At 34.5% G+C, this 16,217-nt stretch overlaps 2 protein-coding genes across 2 annotated transcripts; both read right to left on the reverse strand.

The window, feature by feature from the left end:
- Positions 1-1,785: 1,785 nt before the first annotated feature.
- LOC135833767 (uncharacterized) lies at positions 1,786-6,531 on the reverse strand. The gene is made up of 6 exons (XM_065347534.1): positions 6,357-6,531; positions 4,805-5,665; positions 3,323-3,439; positions 2,638-2,805; positions 2,159-2,371; positions 1,786-2,051 (listed from the first exon to the last, which is right to left on the reverse strand). Exons 1-6 carry the CDS (start codon positions 6,374-6,376, stop codon positions 1,997-1,999), a joined length of 1,434 nt encoding a protein of 477 aa, XP_065203606.1. The 5' UTR covers positions 6,377-6,531; the 3' UTR covers positions 1,786-1,996.
- Positions 6,532-8,180: 1,649 nt separating this feature from the next.
- LOC135835668 (uncharacterized) lies at positions 8,181-15,622 on the reverse strand. Its single transcript, XM_065350040.1, has 8 exons — positions 15,445-15,622; positions 15,053-15,205; positions 13,879-14,932; positions 11,076-11,927; positions 10,587-10,703; positions 9,876-10,043; positions 8,541-8,768; positions 8,181-8,432 (listed from the first exon to the last, which is right to left on the reverse strand). The coding sequence occupies exons 3-8, from the start codon at positions 13,896-13,898 to the stop codon at positions 8,351-8,353; spliced, it is 1,467 nt and encodes a 488-aa protein (XP_065206112.1). The 5' UTR covers positions 13,899-14,932; positions 15,053-15,205; positions 15,445-15,622; the 3' UTR covers positions 8,181-8,350.
- Between the last annotated feature and the right edge of the window lie 595 nt (positions 15,623-16,217).

Genomic DNA, 16,217 nt, shown 5'->3' on the forward strand with positions numbered 1-16,217 from the left:
AATAGGTAATAACGCTGACCTAAAAAGTTGTTACGGGGCAAGTGTTCGTCATGTGTGAAAATTTCCCCTTTGAAGACGATGGAAAGTGGTTACTACAACGTTTAAAGAAGTTTAAAAATTGTCTCACAATTCTCAACAATATCCGCCATTACTTTTTACTTATCTTTATTTTAGGGCATCTTTGGCCTGGAAGAAAGAATGTGCCACGCGCTTCGCGTATACTTTTGGAGCGAAAATTTCTACTTCGTTGTGAAATTCACAACTAATAATTTTATCGAGCGCCTGCAATAGTGCAGTTAGACTAATCACTCCAAACGCAGGAGTTGAGCGTAATAAAATATCAAAACAAGAGAGTGGGAGGTACTTACACATTTTTTTTACCAAGAAGTCATTTGTGCAAGCGCGTGGGTCAGGAGTTTCCCACGACAACACCGTGGGAAAACTCCGAGCGTCGGTGTAACGATTTAAAAAAAAAATTCAAATTCGAAATTTCCCAAATGATTAAATATTTTTTCGAGTTCGCGGTCATTTATTTCGAAAAAAGAAAATTATATATGTATCATATATGCGGGCCTCTCTCTGCCTGGCTACTTAGTAGGTATTTACCTACTATATGTAAGTATGTAATGTCGCAATGAGTGAATGACGATTGAAATATTCAATACATATGAGGTTAAATAAAAACCTACTAATGATGAAAAATTTTCAAATGATTCAAAAATGATTAAAATTCTAACAAAAATATCTGCAGTTTTTGTATAGTCTAGACACATCTGTATTTGAGAGAATGAATGGACGCAACTGCAGCATGATTCTTATGTTCACTTAGGAAGAATTTAATTATCATTTTTATACTCGTATCAAGGAAATGGGTACAAAAATCAAACAGAAAAAGAAAAAACGTCGAATTTTTAAGAATTTTAAGGTACCTTATTTCCTACTAGTAATGTTGCTCAAATTATGGGAGAAAATTATTAGGTAGCTGGTAGGTACATACTTATACTGAATCTTGGTGTGTTTATTTTAAATGCATTTTGTGGCATTCGTTGATGGGTATCTGAAGGGAAAACAGAAAACATTCACACCACTCCGTTCTCTTTATGAACATGACACGAGGGCTACGATTCGATCAATATGAAAAGTAAATTAACGATACTCCCTTAATAATAAATGAGCCAAAGAAAAACTTTGAGGGATGTAGGCGACTATTCACAATCCTTCAAATAATTTTAATACTTAAACAGGTACATTAACTGGGTATTATTTGTTCAACAAAGATGTAGGTATCTGTTGTCGGTTGCTGGGATGCTTTTGTTTTAGATTTCCGGCAGTTGTTTATCATATCTTTCTGCCTTATTTTCACCTTTATGTTATCTCTAAAAAATATTCTAAGCTTTATGTGAAATCATTTCATTCGAGGAACTCTATCAATGTACCTATCTATAGCCATCCCTGCCATGATCCCTGCGGTCCTTAAACTGCAGACGTGAATGAGAAAGATCAACAGATGTTTGTTTCTGATTGTGCTTTCGAATAACATTGTATCATTTTTCATGGTTGTCAGACGCACGCTATAGTTTGTGGTTTGCAGACGCAGAAAAAAGCTGAAGTCGAGTCATCGAATTATTTATACCTGTACATTTAGCCTAAACAAAAGAAAAAATTAAATAAATAACTAATCATCAACCTTTGGAAGAATCTTTTCACGACCTTTTCGAATTTCGAATAACAGTGGTTTGATATGTCAAGCTGCTACAGAAATAGTCATGGAAATGAAATTCCATAGGTATTCCAATTACCTACACTAAAACTTAATTCACACGATTGGCGTTCTGCTCTTTATACATTTTTTTATAATCACGTAAAAACGATAAATTTTAAATAGGTACGAATGTTTTTAATTGAAAATAAAAATAAGTAGCATAGTATAGGCGCTTTCTTACAAATATGTATGAATAATTACGTTAAAGAACTGCCAGAACAGACTCCACTTTTCTCATCCTTCATCTATGTTGGAGCTGGAGCTTTTTTCGATATTTTTTGGGTGCAATCTGAAAAAAGAAACGATAATTTGAAACAGTAAACCGATTTGTTTGATAAATTACGTGAGCATGTCCTTGGAATTGAAAACTTTTGATGAATTCTAAAAAAGGCTTACTGCTGTTTTTCTTTTTGATGATATGATTTTACATGTGAACGCAAATGATCCATGGACCAGAAATAACTTCTGCAATTTCCATCTCCATAGGGACAGAGATAACAAATCGGATACGGTTTGGAATGCTTTTTGAATACGTCATGATGGTCAGTAAGCTTGATGAATCGTGGAACTGGATGACTTGGATTATTCTTCTTGCCCATCGCACGTGGTCTGCAAAAGTATACAATTTTTCGTGTTTTTTATAGGGATGACTTCAAAATAAATAGTATCTAATACATATTTATTATATAGGTAGGTAGATATTGTATATAGGTACCTAGGTAGTGAAATTGAAAACTAAATATGTCCCTACTAAAATAAGTATATCTATAGGTATAAATTGAATAGGTCCCCAATAATGAATACCACTATAAAAACATGAAAATTTATTAGATAGATATAGAGATAATTAGGTATGTGTGTGTATGTGACCGTACCTTCCAACATTACGGGTAGTTTTAACATGAGTGTTGTTCTTAGGCTTCAATGATGACTGGGACGATGGTCTTCCGTTAACAGAACAAGAATCTATGGAATTGGAAACAGCAGCATTTTTAACATCTCTGAAGTAGGTTTTATTCCTTAACGTAACAGCATTTTCTTCCCTGGAAGCAAAGAGTAAAAATTTCATAGTTGGCCTAGATACGTATAGAACTTTGATTTTGGTTATAAAAAAATTATTGAGGATTTCTCGCGGAGAAAGGAAAAAGGCTCCAAATTACTCTTTGTTTTCTACATTAAGAAGACGTATTCATCGTAGCAAGCCTATTGATCAATGATATACCTACATCTTTTGAAGCCTAATACCATCACACAAAACTACCAAGATCACTCGAGTATTTTTTTAAAAAATGGAGATCCAATTTTGTCGCAATCTGATACCGTAGTGAAAAATTAGGCTGTAGGAACGTTGATAAAAAAGAGGAAAACTCACTAAAAACGTGGTAATGAGGAAAAACAGCTGAATTCAAGATTATACGTAGGTTACGCACCAGCAATCTGCTTACTTCTAAAAGCAAAACCTGTTTTTCGTTAAAACAAAGAGTTGAGGATTCGAGCACTTCAATGTACGTAGGTACTTAAGTATGTAGTTCTGTCCTTAAAATCACCACAATCACTTACTTCAGATTATAACGCAGCGAAGAAGAAGGGATTTGTGTATCGACATCTGAATTCTTCCCAGATTCTGTCACAAATTCTTTTCCCATACCCTCTTGCACATCCATCAGCTTTCCTAATCTGCAAGAACGAATTTTTAGATAAATTTTCATAACTGACTTCGTAGCCTATAATATGTGTCATTCCGTAGGTAATGGGCCCATTTGGTCGTTTCTATTTATCGAGATAATCGTGTTTTTAGTGAAAAAGTCGAGAGAATCAATAATCGAGGTTTTGATGGAAGTAAAGTTTTTCTAAGAAGGGCCCATTTGGCATTTGGTCGATTTTGTTTTTTCGTGGTAAATTATTTTCTGAAGACTTCCTAAAAAATACCCTCCAAATTATACTGCACCTAGTCGCCAGTGGCAACATGTATACCATTCAAAAACACGTTTTAGCTAGCTGCAGCGCTATAGCCGTGTGTATAGACACTGGACCTGCGTATAAGACAACCAACTGCAGGCCGAGGGAAGCGGAAATGGTAAGGAAAACTTGAGTAACGCCAATTTATCCCGCTGGGTGATCTTGGCAGCGCTGTACTTCAATTTTGCAGGCAACAGGGAAAAGGGAGGGTTGTGTAGTCCGGAAGGAACTCCTGGCTGCGTGCGCAGTCAGGAGTACCTCGCGGCGTGCGCAGTCAGGAGTGCCTCGCGGACTACACAAACAACCCTCCCTTTTCCCTGTTGCCTGCAAAATTGAAGTACAGCGCTGCCAAGATCACCCAGCGGGATAAATTGGCGTTACTCAGGTTATTTTGCCAAGATGGCTGCCAGTTGGTTGTCTTATACGCAGGTCCAGTGTCTATAGCCGTGTGGCATTGGTATGGAATTGGTAATGGACTGCTGAAAAGGAGATACTCGTATGAGTTCGAATTGCACCTCACCTCAGGAAGGAATTTAAAAAAAAATTTACTATTTTAAGTTGAATTTTGACATAAAATGTAATTTAATAATTTTTTTTTTTGCTTTTGAACAGAGTAATGAATTTTTATGCAAAATTTTAATTTATCAATCATTGTTTTTCAGGCTTAAAATGCTTATAAACATGAAAAGATTGAGTAAAAAAAAAAATCGCTATTGCAGGTGGATAGTAATGTATTTGACATCAGAAACAATAATCTTCAATTTTAGGTATAAAGGTTTTGGGATTACATGAAATTTCAGCTTTTTTTTGGAAAAAAAACTTTGAAGGCAATTTTCTCAAAAGTTGAGCTTTTCAAATTTTTAATTATGGATTTTTTTGGAGGTTTTTTTGCACTTTTTGGGCTTCTATCCAGCTCATATGATTTCTCCGGAGGTCTACTTCACCCCCCCCCCCATAACTCAATATCGACCAAATGGGCCCATTACCTGCGGAATGACACATTATGTCTTCACCTATCCAAGATTTCAAGATAGGTAAGCGGGTACTTGAGATGACAAAGTGGTATAGATTACTGATACTTACAATATTTGAAAGCTTGTATTAGACAGCAATGGCGTATTAATGGTTTCGTACGAATTTTCAGTATTGTGAGTGTTTCGAACTGATAAATCTTCATTAGATTCAACTACATCGGTAAAATCTGAGCTTTTCGTAGTGGAAGGCGATGGAATTTCCTCATTTGTAAATGAGTAAGATTCATTTATTCTTTCATTGCGATTCGCAAGCAATTGTAAGGATGATGCCGTTACATCTGTCAAAGGTACCTCATCGCAGTTATCACTTTTGTTTGCCGTGCTATTTCGCAATGATCCAGTTCTTTGTTCTAATGTTGGTTCTAATAAAGATGGTTCTGATGCTTCGTTATCATTATGCTCCGATGGAAGTTCATCATCGCTGAGCATCACGTCGATAATATGGCGTTCAACGTCGTCTTCGCGGACAATCTGCTCATTTTCTTTACTTTTAATAGAAGCATCTTGATCGTCATTATCAATATGAATTTCTTCAAAGCACTTAGCCGCAGCCTTAGTGGTGAAATTATTTACGTCTTTCAGGAAATTTGTTTTTTCAATCTCAGACGTTAATTTTTCGATAGCTTTGTTTAACCCTGACACGCTTTGTTCTACTTCATTGATTTTTTTTGATACAGGTCCATCCTTTCTTAGATCTTGATGCAGCGTGGTGATTACCTGAGATAAAATAAGTTTCTCATTTTCAATTATAAACTCTTTCGCTTGGTACGTTGCTATGGTGCTTTCAAGCTCTGCGATCTTAAGATTGGCTTTTTCTAAAGATGACTTTGAAGCTTCATCTTCTTTTATCAGTTCTTTAATGAGTTGTTTCCATTTTATATGGAATAAATTTTTATTATTGAGTACATCACTGAAATTAGAAAACAAAGTACCTAAGTAGGTAAAAGATAGGTAAGGAATACTGCACGTTTCTCGAGTAGAGAAGGCTATGGCCGAGTTATTTTTTCAGCTTAGGAAAATGAGCATACGGGATTTTTAATAAGATCTAGATACCTATACTTAAACTATGGGTATGGGACATTGTACACTGAACAGTTCCCAAGGATTGGATTCCTAGGAAAATATTAGCTCATAAGTACAAGTGTACCAAAAAATCAATTTTGATCGGTTATTTGAAATTGGCAATAATTAGCAAAAAATTTCAACTTTCCCACCTTTCAGAAATAATATATAGGTAAGTATCTTTTAATATTTTGACATTAATTAATGCGAAATATTTGGAAAGAATAAATTTTTGAATACTGCGAATTTACTCAAAAATAAACAATTTGCAAATAGATTGTATTTATGTAACCACTCAAATGGCCCAGATCAACGCAGAATCTTAAATATTCCCAGGCGTGCCTTTATTTCATCCATGCCACAATTTTAAAAAACAAAATTTTAAAACTCTTACTCTGTGTATACTACAACCAGCAATCCAAAAATCTGATCGATTGAAAATTTTGAAAACATGATTACATTGGCTAATTGTACTATATATGTAGGTATGTAGGTAAACATAAATTTACGAATAAAAACTTCCATGTAATTTCGCTCACCTGAGATCGTCCAACTCCATCGAAGATTCGATCAAATATCAAATTTGATAAACGCAATGAAATAATTAACAAAATTCTAAATTCGTTGCAACTCTGGAATTGATTCAAATAGCCTGTGAAACCGAAAAATGCCTAGACCAATGAATTCCACGAAGGTTTCTTTCTATTTCATATATAATCGACTCGATGTGAACTAATGCTGCAGCGCCCGATGTTAGGGGACAACAAATGTTGCGTTATGTACAGATGTACAAGCACAATGAACCTAATCATATGACAATGTTTGCCTTTTACCCACTTTTCTGTAGTTGGGTGTTATTTACGTATATTTTTGTTTGCTCAGTGGGAGAGGCAGTTGAGATAAAGTTTTTCTTTGCATTTTTGGGTTCACGGATCCTGACTTTGACTAAATCACTCGCTCAAATTGTAGTTCCCTCGTAAATTATTTACGTAGGTACCTATTTATAGATACCTATACTAGGGGGCTTCGTGCATCTTTGAACTATCACAGCTCGCGTCCTCACTTGAATCCAACCTTTCCTCAGCCACCAAATAATTTTTTCAACGTACTTTTTCAAAGAACCCCAATCCCTGAAAACATGAAAATAGGAAACAGTTCTTACTAAAGATTGAATTTCAAAATCTTCATTCCCTTTAATCAAGGGACGTCGCGTCGCGACAATCTGAACTCTGAAAAGTCATGGGAACTCGCTACAGATAGCAGACTGCGGCACAGGCGGCCGTAACAAGCCCCCCCCCAACTGCCGTAGAACTGGACCACGAATTTTATGCGGCATTTTATTTTAAAATGTCACACAAAAAAATCGAAATCGCGTGCTTAATCAATTTTCAATTTTTTGCGAAACAGTAGGTGGGTAATTCTCAAAAAAAAAAAAAGGTAAAATTCGTGTACATGGCAAATTTCTCAAAGGTTTTAGCATGATTTTTTTTAGACCATGCAAGGATCACCTCCCACACATTTCACATTTGGTATTGAGATTTTTAGCCCCTCCTTTCATTGGTGTACATTCGATTTTATACCCCAAATGTTCTTCGACTTGTGTGTCACACGCCATGTTTTTGAAAATAAATGTTAAAAAGTGTCATAAACTTGATTTTTTTGGAAAAATTGACACATTCTTGACATTCTCATTATCATAAAACACAAAGGTATATTATTGCGCAAATTGCAATCTCAATAAGTCCATAGGAAGCTCACATTTCACATTTGAAAATTGTCACACAGTTTTTGCACTAATTTTAGAGCAATTTTTAATTATTTTTGCTAGCTTCCCAATCCAACATTTTTTTCTGGTGAGTGGCTGAATTGGTCCACTGTTCTCATAGAAATGATACCCCGCACTGTTATTTTCAAAACCTACGTAACAGCAGCTCGTTTTGGTCGTATTTATATCTGTCAAGTTTTGATGTGTGGAAAAAAATGTGTCCTTCGGCTTGTGTTTTTATTTATGCTAATGAACGCCCCAAAAACGATAATTGAGAACGGGAAGTTATTCTAAATGGTAAGTACACATTTATTATACGTTGGAAATCAAATAATGTCCAGTAAGTAAGGATAAAAACGAAAAAACGACAAAACGTTGAGATTGTCCTTCGGCCTGTGCAGCGCTCATTTATGACTAATCATCAACCTTTGGAAGAATCTTTTTACGACCTTTTTGAATAACAATGGTTTGATACGTCAAGGCCACAGAAATAGTCATGGAAATGAAATTCCATATTCCAATTACCTACTCTGAAACTTATTCACACAATTGGTGTTCTGCTCTTTGCACATTTCATAAATCATGTAAAAACGATAAATTTTAAATACGAATGTTTTTATTTAAAAATAGTAGCATACTTATGCATAGGTGCCTTCTTACAATTATGAAAAATTAGGTACGCTAAAGAATTGCCCAAACAGACTTCACTTTTCTCATCATGTCATTTTATTAGTACGTCGGAGCTGGGACTTTTTTCGATATTTTTTCCTACCCGTGTTTTTGTTCAGTGTGATTTTTTAGCTCGAAAAAATCTTCAAAACTTTCATCGCAGTAATTACAAGGGTGCAATCTGAAAAAAAGAAACAATAATTTGAAACAGTAAATCGATTTGTTTGGTAAATTACATGAGCGTGTCCTTGGGATTGAAAACTTTTCATGAATTCTAAAATAGGCTTACTGCTGTTTTTCTTCTTGATGAAATAATTTTACATGTGAGCGCAAATGATCCATGGATCTGAAAACACTTCTGCAATTTCCGTCTGCATAGGGACAGAGATAACAAATTGAATACGGTTTGGGATGATTTTTGAATACGTCACGATAAAGGTCGGTACCGGGTCTAAGAATGGTGAATCGTGGAACTGGATTACTTGGATTATTCTTCTTGTCCATCACACAATATGGTCTGCAAAAGTATACAATTTTCCGTGTTTTTTATATCGATGACTTCAAAATAAATAGGTATCTAATATTTATCATAGGTAGGCAGGGGTTGAAACTGTTAAAAACCCCAAAACCAAAAATGAAGGAAAAACCAAATATAAATCTGTTTTGTGCAAAACTCAAAACCAAAAATAAAAAATATTTGGTCAAAACAATTAACCAAAAAACCAAATATAAAATAAGAAACAGTCATGAACCAAAACTCAAAACCAGAAATAATCCTTGCTGGTTATTGGTTTTTTCTGTTTTTTTTTTTTTTTTTTTTACATTTTTTTCGCCATTAAAATTGAAAATAATTATAAATCAGAATTTCATGTTGCTGTTTTGATTTGCAATTGCAGGTATTGATCGTGAAAATTGAAAAAAAAACTAAATAAATTTGGAATGGTTTTCTCTTTATTTGCAGAATTGATTGATCATCAAAATGAAAAAAATCCAAGTTTTGTTTTTTAAAAAATTTTAATGTTTATTTCGTCAGCATTAAATTTGAAAAACATTGGACTTCACCTCATTGCCAGTATTATCAAGTGTACTTATACTTATGTAATGTTTTGCATGTTTATTAGTAGAATTCTACTAATAAACGTGCTTGTATTCGTTTCTATGTATTTAGAAACGAATACAATTAATCAATTATACATACTAATGTCTAATACTAATACTAAACTTCCCAGAATTCAGCAGCATAATGCCTTGGTAAGAAAAAAAAAAAAAAACAAAAAAAAAACTGAAAACTAAAACCAAAAACTCGAAAAACCAAATACAAGTATGGAAAAACTGAAACCAAAAACTCGAAAACCAAATATAAAAAGTGAACAAAACCAAAAACCAAAAAACCAATTATCAAAAGCTGAAAACTGAAACCAAACCAAAAACCAAAAATCAATTTTCAATCAGTTTCAACCCCTGTAGGTAGGTAGATATTGCATGTATAGGTGGGTAGTGAAATTGAAAACTAAATCGATACTAAAATAGGTAGGTATAAATTGAATCGGTCCCCAACTATAAAAACATTTGCCGAAAAACATGGAAATCTATAAGATAGGTAGGTATGTGTATGTGACCGTACTTTCCAAGTTTACGATGAGTAGTTTTAACACGAGTGCTGTTCTGAGGCTTCACTGATGACTGGGACGATGGTCTTCCGCTAGCAGAACAAGAATCTATGGAATTGGAAACAGCATTTTCAACATCTCTGAAGTAGGTTTTATTCCTTAACCTCACAGCATTTTTTTTCCTGGAAGCAAAGAGTAGAAATTTCATATGTAGTTAGCCTACATAAGTAGATACGTACGTATAGATAGAACTTTGATTTTGGCTACAAAAAAATGATTGAGGATTTCTCGCGTTTCTGCATTTAGAAGACGTATTCATCGTAGCAAGCCTACTGATCGATGATTTATACATTTTTTGAAGCCTACCATCACACAAAACAACCCAGATCACGTGTTTTTTTTTTTTTTTTAATGGAGGTCCAATTTTGTCGCAGTCTAATACCTATCGTAGAGAAAAATTCGGCTGTAGAAACGTTGAAGAAAATAAGGGAGAAAACTTACTAAAAGTGGTAATGAGGAAAAACAGCTGAAATCTTGGTTATACAAGGATTTCAATTCAAGATTATACGATACCAATCTATCTGCTTATTTCTAAAAACAAAACCTGGTTTTCGTTAAAACAAAGAGTTGAGCAGTCGAGCACTTGCACTTCAAAGTACATACCTACTTACCTATTAGGTAGGTACTAATGTAGTTCTGTCCTTAGAATCACCTCAATTACTTACTTCACATTATAACGCAACGAAGAAGAAGGGATTTTTGTATCGACATCTGAATTCTTCCCAGATCCTGTCACAAATTTTTTTCCCACACCCTCTTGCACATCCACCAACTTTTCTAACCTGCAAGAATGAATTTTTAGATAAATTTTCATAACTGACTTCGTAGCCTATAATAGGTAGGTACATTACATACAGGGTGTACAGAAATATCGTGAACTCCAGAGAAAGTTGTTCATTAAAAATATAGGTTGGCAACGTGAAATAGATGCATATGGTTGGTGGAAAGTTATAATCTCAGTCCGAAAACCAATCATTTATGCTATCATTATCATTCACCGTGACCAACCGAAATATTTAGCAGAAAACTTTTTCAGGGGTTCACGATATTTCTGTCCACTCTGTAGATATGTTAAAAACTTTACCTATCCAAAATTTCATGATAGGTAGGCAGGTACTTGAGATAAAAAAGTTGTTTAGATTACTGATACTTACAATATTTTCAAGCTTTTAGGCTGCAATGGCGCTGACGTATCAATGATTTCAGTGTTTCGATCAGCTAAATCTTCATTGGATTCAACTAATACATCGGTAATATCCGAGGACTTTGCAGTGGTAGGCGATGGAATTTTCTCATTTGTAAATGAATGAGATTGATTTATTTTTTCATTGCGATTTGGAAGCAATTGTGAGGATGATGCCGTTACATCTGTCAAAGGTACCTCATCGCAGTTATCACTTTTGTTGTCCGTGCTATTTCGCAATGATCCAGTTTTTTGTTTTAATTTTGGTTCCAACAGTGATGGTTCTGATGCTTCATCATCATAATGCTCCGGTGGAAGTTCATCATCGCTGAGCATCACGTCGATAACATGGCATTCAATGTCGTCTTCACAGGCAATTTGCTCATTTTCTTTACTTTTAATCAAAGCTTCTTGATCATTATCAATATGAATTTCTTCAAAGCACTTAGTCTTAGCCTTACTGGTGGAATTATTTACGTCTTTCGAGGAATTTGCCGTTTTTTCAAGCTCAGATGTTAATTTTTCGACAGCTTTGTTTAACTCTGATACGCTCTGTTCTACTTCATTGAATTTTTTTGATACAAAGTCTTCGTTTCTTAGTTCTTGGTGCAACGTGTTGATTGCCTGAGATAAAATAAGTTTCTCATTTTCAAACATCGACTCTTTTGCTTTGTACATTGCCAAGGTGGTTTCAAGCTCTACGATTTTAAGATTGGCTTTTTCTAAAGATGACTTTGAAGCATCACGTTCTCTTATCAGTTCGTTAGTGAGTTCTTTCCATTTTGTATCGAATAAACGTTTTTTATTGAGTACTTCACTGAAACTAGAAAATAAAGTAAGTAAAAGATAGGTGAAGAAACCTGCACGTTTCTCGTATACATGGTGTTCCAACTTCGATCGGAAACTGAGAGCTGGCGTGTGGTGATAGTAAGTATGGTACTCGGGGAAACGAACAAAATTCATTATGTGCACAAGTAGTCTATCTTGTGAATTGAAGGAGCCACGTGCTGCGCAAAACTAGAAATTTACTAATTTTGAAAGATTGGTCAAGAATAAGGAAATGTTTGAATCATTCAAATGATGCCCAAAACCCATAGTACTCGATTGGACGAACAAAAAAGTGTTATTATGACAAATTGCCTATCTTTGAAATTGAAGGGGCAAACTTGATTCAAAATTTCCAAATTTGTCTGGCCCAAGATTATGAAAATTTTGAATTTTAAAATTGTGTTTGCGCCTTCAATTTTGAAGATAGGCAATTTGTCATAATATGTAACTGTTTTTGTACGTCCACCTCAAATACTATGAGTTACTGAAGTGACCTAAATGATCCAAACATTTTCTCATTTTTGGCAAATTTTTCAAAATTGGTCAATTTTTGCCCAAAAATGGTGTAACTTCTTCAAGTCACAGATAGTGAGAAAATGTGTGTATCATTGAAATGACTTCAATAACCCATGGTGCTCAAATGGACGTACAAAAAAAGTTATTATGACAAATTGCCTATCTTCAAAATTGAAGGCGTAAACACAATTTTAAAATTCAAAATTTTCCATAATCTTGGGCAAGACTTTGGAAATTTTGAATCAAGTTTGCCCCTTCAATTTCAAAGATAGGCAATTTGTCATAACAACATTTTTTGTTCGTCCAATCGAGTACTATGGGTTTTGGGCATCATTTGAATGCTTCAAACATTTCCTTATTTTTGACCAATCTTTCAAAAATAGTAAATTTCTAGTGTTACGCAGCACGTGGCTCCTTCAATTCACAAGATAGACTACTTGTTCACATAACGAATTTTGTTCGTCTCGCCGTGTAGGTACTATCACCGCACGCCAGCTTTCCGATCGAAGTTGGAACACCCTGTAGAGAAGGCTATGCCTGGGTAGGTAAGTAGGTAAGTTTTTAGAGTAGTGTATAGGTGACAGTGATGTTGAATAAATCGCGCCTTTTTATTTTAATTCCCTACGCTGCCATTATTCCTTCAAAAAATTTTGAAAACTGAAATGTTGGAATTAAAAATATACCTACTACTTTTTCAAAAATAATTTGTGGCTATAGATGAAATTTTAAAGTGATACCTAGTGTAGCTACCATATATAGGTATTCACAATACTTTGTTGGAAAAGTAACCGCTGAATGTCCGAGCGAAACGAGGGTGAAATGTTTAAAAATGGTATAATTATGTACCTACCTATTTTATTTATTCAACAATTACCATTTTTAATTTTTTTAAAAAATACCATTTTAGATTTGTTCTCATATTTTAAAAAAAATCCCAATAGCTTGAAGCAGTAGGAAAAAAATGAAAAGCCCAAATGAAATCTTGATAACAGTGCCGGCTGAAGGGGGGGCGGCATGTGAATCCTCACCACAAAAGTAGTAAATTTTCAAGCATTTTTGCACTCTTGATTCACTAAGACAGATGCTGATCGCACAATAATTGCACGTCTATGTCTAGCTTGTTCTAAAATCATTTTTTTTAAAAACTGGAATTCTTCAAAATTTTACGCCCTTCCTTCACTTGGGCACATATCATTTCATTTTTTTTTCATTTTTTATTAAATATGTAGGTAGGTACCTACCTACGTATATTACCCGCCGAACAACAAAATGTCAAAACTCTTACTCTGTGTATACTACAACCACCATTCCAAAAATCTGATCGATTAAAAAATTTGAAATCATGATAACATATAGGTAGGCTAATTGTACGATAATAGGTAAACAGAAATTTGCGAATAAAAACTTGCATGAAATGTAATTTCGCTCACCTGAGATCGTCCAACTCCATTGAAGATTCGACCAAATATCAAATTTGATAAACGCAATTAAATAATCAACAAAATTCTAAATTCGTCGCAACTCTGGAATTAATTCAATTAGCCTGTGAAACTGAAAAATGCTAGACCCATGAATTCCGCGAAGGTTTCTTTCTAACGTATTTCATTCATAATCGACTCGATGTAAACTATGCTGCAGCGCGCGATGTTAGAAGGACATCATGTGTTGCGTTATGTACATATGTATGTAGCTTTACAGTGAACCCTAATCATGTGACAACGTTGCCTTTTACCCACTTTTCTGTAGTAAGGTGTTACATATTTACGTATATTTTTTTTGCTCACATGCTCAGTGGGAGTGGCAGTTGAGATTAAGTTTTCTTCTTTGCGTTTTTGCGGTCTATCTCTATACGGATCCTGACTTTGACTAAATCCCCCATCTTGTGGCTGAGGGGGGGAGTATGGAATTCAGTTTATTCTGTTGATTTTTTTTTCATTCATTTTTGTGATTATGAGAGTTTTTACTTTTTTTTTTTTTTATTCCTGACGTCGGTAGGAGACAGGAGTGCATGATTCAGTGATAGTATTTGGTAAAGCGACATTCTGGTGCTTGTTACACGACTGCGCGTATAATGTAGTGACTCATGTCATAGACCACAGAAAAGAAATAGTCAGGACATGAATGATGAAATCCCATATTCCAATTACAATCAGGGAATCACCTACTTACATTAAACTTATTCACATGATTGGTGTTCTGCTCTTTGCACATTTTATAATTATAATAAAAACGATACATATTAAAGACGAATGTTTTTAATTCAAAATTAAGTACCACTTGTATAGCCTTCTTATAAATACCTATGATTAATTACGCTAAGGGATTGCCTGAACAGACTCCTTTTTTCTCATCGGTCATGTATGTTGGAGCTTGGAGCTGGGGCTTTTTTCGATATTTTTTTCACGTCTGTGTTTTTGTTCAGTGTGATTTTTTAGCTCGAAAAAAACTTCAAAACCTTCACCGCAGTAATTACAAGGGTACAATCTGAAAAAAAAACAATAATTTGAAATAGTAAACCGATTTGATAAATTTCGTGGGTATTATGGTATGTACGAGTAGGTACTCGGAATTGAAAACTTTTGACAAATTCTAAAATAGGCTTACTGCTGTTTTTCTTTTTGATGAGATAATTTTACATGTGAGTGCAAATAATCCGTGGGTCTGAAATAACTTCCGCAATTTCCGTCTCCATATGGAGAGAGATAGCGAATCGGATCCGGTTTGGGAAGTATGCACTTGTATCTATCGTAGGGTACACTGCAATTTTTTGTGTTTTTTTAAAGTGATGGCTTCAAAATAAATACTTATTATATTATATTGTAAAGTACATAGGTAGGAAGTGAAATTGAAAACTAAATATGTGCCTACTAAAATAAGTAGGTATAAATTGAATAGGTCACCAACACCAACAATGAATACCACTATAAAAAACATTCGTCGAAAAACATGAAAATTTATTAGATAGGTAGGTATGTGTATGTGACCAATGACCATACCTTCCAACTTTACGGGTAGTTTTAACACGAGTGCTATTCTGAGGCTTCAGTGATGACTTGGACGATGATCTTCCGCTAGCAGAACAAGAATGTATGGAATTGGAAACATCATTTTCAACATCTCTGAAGTAGGTTTTATTCTTGGCAGTTTTTTCTTCCCTGGAAGTAAAAAATAAAAATTCCATAACTAGCCTAAGTATATAGAATATTGATTTTGGGTATAAAAAATTATTGAGGATTTTTTGCGGAGAAGGGAAAAAGGCGCCGAATTAGGTACTTTCTGTTTTCTGCATTTAGAAGACGCATTCATCGTGGCAGGCCTTACCTGGGATCGATCCTCATCAGGGTTGTTGCGGATCACGGAAATTTGATCCGAATCACGGATCACGAATCATTGAGAAATTTGTGATCCGGATCACGGATCAAAGATCTTCCGGGAAATTGTGATCCGGATCACGAATCACGAATCACTCCAGAAAAAAGTGATCCGGATCAAATTTCACGGATCGTTTTTCGGATCATTTCAAGGGAATTGTACTGGGTACTAAATTGTTTTTTTTTAAATTGAAGATTGAACAAAAACGTGAAAAAACGAAATAGTCTCCATTTTATTTTCAAAAAATTTGCAATAACACATTATACAGGGGTGGGAAAAAGTCAGCCTCAGCTTAAAAATTTGCAGAAATTGAAAAATGAAAATTTTACAATTCAAAAAATTTTAGTTTTTTGTCAATAAATCAAAAACTAAGCATCCTAGAGAAAAACTAATGAGA

Source organism: Planococcus citri, chromosome 2 (assembly GCF_950023065.1).
Source record: "Planococcus citri chromosome 2, ihPlaCitr1.1, whole genome shotgun sequence".
NCBI lineage: Eukaryota > Metazoa > Arthropoda > Insecta > Hemiptera > Pseudococcidae > Planococcus > Planococcus citri.